The sequence below is a fragment of the Seriola lalandi genome, unplaced genomic scaffold, assembly GCF_002814215.2.
Source record: "Seriola lalandi dorsalis isolate HSWRI2012SDOR001 ecotype SW California unplaced genomic scaffold, Sedor1 jcf7180002054655, whole genome shotgun sequence".
Classification (NCBI taxonomy): domain Eukaryota; kingdom Metazoa; phylum Chordata; class Actinopteri; order Carangiformes; family Carangidae; genus Seriola; species Seriola lalandi.
The window spans coordinates 265,034-269,654 of NW_019525208.1; the positions used below are offsets into that span (position 1 = coordinate 265,034).

The window sequence follows — 4,621 nt, forward strand, 5'->3', positions numbered from 1 at the left end:
CTGTACACGTCTGAACTCGCAGCTCTGAAGACAAACTCACGTGTTTCAATTCAACACGTTTAAACCAGGAAACACATTCACACTGTGACCTCAGCTGATTAAAGGACAGGTCCACTGGTCCGGTCCGGTCTGACCTGGTCTGGTCCGGTCTAGTCTGATGAGTACAAACTGTCTCCACCAAAGATCCTCAGAGACATGAGGGACACAGGAAGGACACTGTCTCGATGTAAGTGTTTCTGGATTAAAGTGATAAAACTTCATCAAGATGAAAAATGATCTTTCAGTTACTGAGGTGTTTCATGTCACCACACAGGAGTTGGAGCAGAGCACTCTGAGGACAGGCCGGGGGTACGGAGGCCTTGCAGGGACAAAAAGCTGACTGTGGGCTAACTGTGTTAGTAACGGGTCAGAGGACAGGTGCAGCTGTCTGACATCAGGAGCTCCGACTGATGTGATTGGTCAAATGAGGACCAGTGTCCAGCAGAGAGAGACGTCAGCTTCAATCACAGAGGACTGATTCAACTTTACTGAGCTACACAGACACAGACTGATCCAGGTCCAGGTCCAGGTCCAGGTCCAGGTCCTGATCCAGGTCCTGATCCAGGTCCAGGTCCAAGTCCAAGTCCAGGTCCTGATCCAGGTCCAGGTCCAAGTCCAGGTCCTGATCCAGGTCCAGGTCTGTCACATGTCTGAGGGCTTGGGTCTCTGAACGTGTCACTTCCTGTCAGACCATCAGTGTTCTCAGTAACTGACCTGCAGCTAGAACCAGAATAGGAACCTTCAGAACCTTCATGTGACCCGCCCACTGTCTGACTGATAGCTGACACAGGAAGTGACCTCATTATGCAATTTTCATCCTGATTGATAAATGATTGATTAATGATTGAGTCGGATCACTGAATCATTCAGCTGCATGAGGATCTGCTCCCGAGGAACCTGGTTTCCGTCCTGAAGTGAACTGGTCTGGGTTCAGGTCTGGTCTCAGACCTCCTCCTGTGTTTGTTCAGCTGCAGAGCGACATGTTTGAACTCAGTGACGCTCAACGTGACGCCGCTGAGCCGAGCAGAAAACTCCACATGACAGGATGGTGTGGAGAGAGAGACGACACGCTGACCCTCACCTGCAGGGGCGGGGCCAGAGGGTGGCACCGCCCCCAAAAAAGACACAGACTCAGAAACACCACAGAGACTCAAAACCACCTCACAGACTCTGACGATCAGAGACTCATTAGTTCCAAATCATCTTCCAGAAATCCTGATCGGACCAGATCCAAGTTTCCTCTGAGTCACTCCTCTCACAGCTCGGGGGCTGCTCTGCAAGCTGACCAGGTAGGATCACCTGAGATCACCTGAGAAGCCTGTAAAGGGTAAACCTGCCATGGCTCGCCTCCCCGCCCCCGCTCACTGTGATCAGAGGTGATGTGAGGGGATAAAGAGCCGGCAGGTCAGAGCAGGTACAGAAAAGAAACGCCCCCCACGGCGAGATAAAACTGCAAATTAACACACAAAGAGAAAAATTCTTTTTGTTTAATGAGCCTGAAAAATCCAGCACAGAGGCGGGACTACGAAAGTAAAAACTAAAACTAAAAACTGTTCAGCTCAAGACCTCTGCAGAGACACGGTCCAAAACCAGGTCATGGACTAACTTCAAACAGCTGATCCAGGTTTGAGACTGAACCTGGTCCAGTTCTAAATGTTGTTATTATTGTTTCTTAATAAAGTGATAAGTCAATTAATGTGGATCAATAGAAAAATGATCGTCTATAAATGACTGAAAACAGATGAACAAGCAGGAAACAGCAGCGTTCATAGATTAGATATCAACCTGTGATTGATTATTGATTGAACAAGTGATCAATTACTAATTACTACTTATCAACTAAAAATATCAGTTTATCAATATGATTCCACATCAGTGTTTTCAGCTGAGAGGACGTCTCTGCTCTGACTGAACCGACTGTTTCATTCAGTTTCCAACTGTTTCTGTCTGTTTTTTGTTTGTTTCCTTCTGTTTCTGTTTCCGTCTTTTTTTTTGTTTCTGTTTCCGTCTGTTTCTGTTTCCATCTGCTTTTTGTTTCCGTTTCCGTCTGTTTCCGTATCAGTATGTTTCTGTTTCACTCTGTTTCCGTCTTTTTTTTCCGTCTGTTTCTGTTTCATTCTGTTTTTGTTTCCGTTTACGTCTGTTTCTGTTTCTGTCTGTTTCCGTCTGTTTCTGTTTCCATCTGTTTCTGTTTCCGTCTGCTTTTTGTTTCCGTTTCCGTCTGTTTCCGTTTCTGTCTGTTTCCGTTTCTGTCTCTTTTCCGTTTCCGTCTCTTTTCCGTTTCCATCTGTTTCTCTTTCAGTCTGTTTCTGTTTCAGTCTGTTTCTGTCTCTTTCTGTTTCTGTCTGTTTTTTGTTTCCGTTTCCGTCTGTATCGGTTTCCGTCTATTTCTGTTTCCGTCTGTTTCTGTTTCTGTCTGTTTCCGTTTCCGTCTGTTTCCGTTTCCGTCTGTTTCCGTTTCCGTCTGTTTCTGTTTGCGTCTGTTTTTTTTGTTTCTGTTTCCGTCTGTTTTTTGTTTCCGTTTCTGTCTGTTTCCGTTTCTGTCTCTTTTCCGTTTCCGTCTGTTTCTCTTTCAGTCTGTTTCCGTCTGTTTCCGTCTGTTACCGTTTCCATCTGTTTCTGTTTCCATTTATTTTTTGTTTCTGTTTCTGTCTGTTTCTGTTTCCGTCTGTTTTTTGTTTCTGTTTCCGTCTGTTTCTGTTTCCATCTGTTTTTTGTTTCTGTTTCCATCTGTTTTTTGTTTCTGTTTCATTCTGTTTCTGTCTGTTTCTGTTTCCGTCTGTTTCTGTTTCAGTCTGTTTCTGTTTCCATCTGTTTTTTGTTTCTGTTTCAGTCTGTTTCTGTTTCTGTTTCAGTCTGTTTCTGTTTCCGTCTGTTTCAGTCTGTTTCCGTCTGTTTCCGTCTGTTACCGTTTCCATCTGTTTCTGTTTCCATTTAATTTTTGTTTCTGTTTCCGTCTGTTTCTGTTTCCGTCTGTTTTTTGTTTCTGTTTCCGTCTGTTTCAGGCTGTTAACGGCTGTTTCTTACCTGACTGACTGCTCTGCAGCGCCTGCAGCGCCTGAGCCAGCTCCTTGAACCCGTCCAGGTTCTTGTCGTTCTGACTGTACAGGAGAATCTTCTTGGCGTCTGAAAACAGACGAGAGATTCTGCAACACACAGAAAGTTTCCGTTAAACATCAAAGAGTCTGAAACACAGTCACATTTAAGTAAACTCCGCCTCCTTCAGAGGGCGTGAGGTGTGTCACTTACACTGCTAACTGCAGGTGTAAAAACTGTTAACAGGTTGTGTGAAGTGTGAGAGTTGAAATCAGTGGAAGTGTAGTTGTTGAAAAGCTGAAGTATCAAGATATAAAGGAAGTGGAAATGTCAGTTGAACTGACCAAAATAAAAGCTGTTACAATTTCAGCAGGAAGTTAAGGTGGAAGAAGAAGAAGTTGAAGCGTGTGAACTGAAAGGGTTTGAAGTGACAGCTGAAGTGTGAGCAGTAGATGAGTCAGTATCGGTTAAAGGGTGATCACTGAAGACATGAAATTAAATTTCAGGATTAAACCCTGTAGGAAACTTAAGTGTCAGTTTTATGTGAACACTGAAAGTAGTTGAACTGTCAGCTGATTGGTGAGAGGTGAAAGCAGTTGAGATGTGATTTTACAAGTGAGTTGAACTGTCTGTTGAAATGAACTGAAGGCAGTTAAAGTGTGGTTTGAAGTAAAAAAAAAAGTGGTGTCATTTCAAGAATTCTTAGAATTTAATCACAGAGGGAAATCAAGGTGTCAGTTTGTGAACAGTGAAAGCAGTTGAAGTGTCAGTTGATGTCTGAGTCGTAAAAAATGCTGAGATGAAATCTGATGAGTCAGCAATGAAAGCAGCCGAACTGTCTGAGGAGTTAAGATATGAAAGCAGTTGAAGTGTGATCCTTTAAATTCTACTTTAAGATGTAAGCTGTGTCGGCGTCAGCTTCTATGTGAACAGTGAAGGTAGTTGAACTGTCAGTTGAATGTGAAGATAACTGAAGTGTCATTTCATTCGCCCTACAAAGTTTTTCAGGTGAGTAACAGGTAAAAGTTCAATTTTGATTTCATCAAAAAACTAAACCGCTTTCTAAACGAATAATTTTTCAGAATAAGAGCCTCATTAAATTAAGTCCGTCTCACATGGAGTCGTTGAAGTTGCCGACGACGCCCGGAGACTCGCCCGGAGTCGGGTTCCTGAAGCAGGGGTTGTTGGCGTTACAGAGGATTCCCTGAATCCAGGGCAGCGTGCCGGCCGACGGCATCGCCTTGTTGGGAAAATGACCTGTAGACAGAAACAGGAAGTGACACAGTGTGAAAATCTGTTACCAAACTAAAAGTATCAACATGATAAAAGCGACTGAACGCTTCATCACTTTCATAAACTGTTCATAAACTACAAGTCCCATCAGGGTTCCTCTGCAGCTACTACTCATGGGAGATGTAGTTGTAACTGAATGTGATGTATCTCTGTGGTGGTGGACATGTGATCCGGTTTGTGGACTACACGTGTGTGTGTGTGTGTGTGTGTGTGTGTGTGTGTGTGTATGTGTGTGTGTGTGTGTGTGTGTGTG

At 43.9% G+C, this 4,621-nt stretch overlaps 1 protein-coding gene across 2 annotated transcripts in view; it reads right to left on the reverse strand.

The window, feature by feature from the left end:
• LOC111665601 (phospholipid-transporting ATPase ABCA1-like) overlaps positions 1 to 4,621 on the reverse strand; it is a 45,677-nt gene that overhangs the window by 29,754 nt on the left and 11,302 nt on the right. For both annotated transcript variants that reach the window (XM_023420665.2, XM_023420664.2), the window contains exons 4-5: positions 4,191 to 4,332; positions 3,067 to 3,185 (exon numbers count right to left, since the gene is read on the reverse strand). In XM_023420665.2, coding sequence (XP_023276433.1) covers positions 3,067 to 3,185; positions 4,191 to 4,332 — 261 coding nt within the window. The remainder of the gene's footprint in view (positions 1 to 3,066; positions 3,186 to 4,190; positions 4,333 to 4,621) is intronic.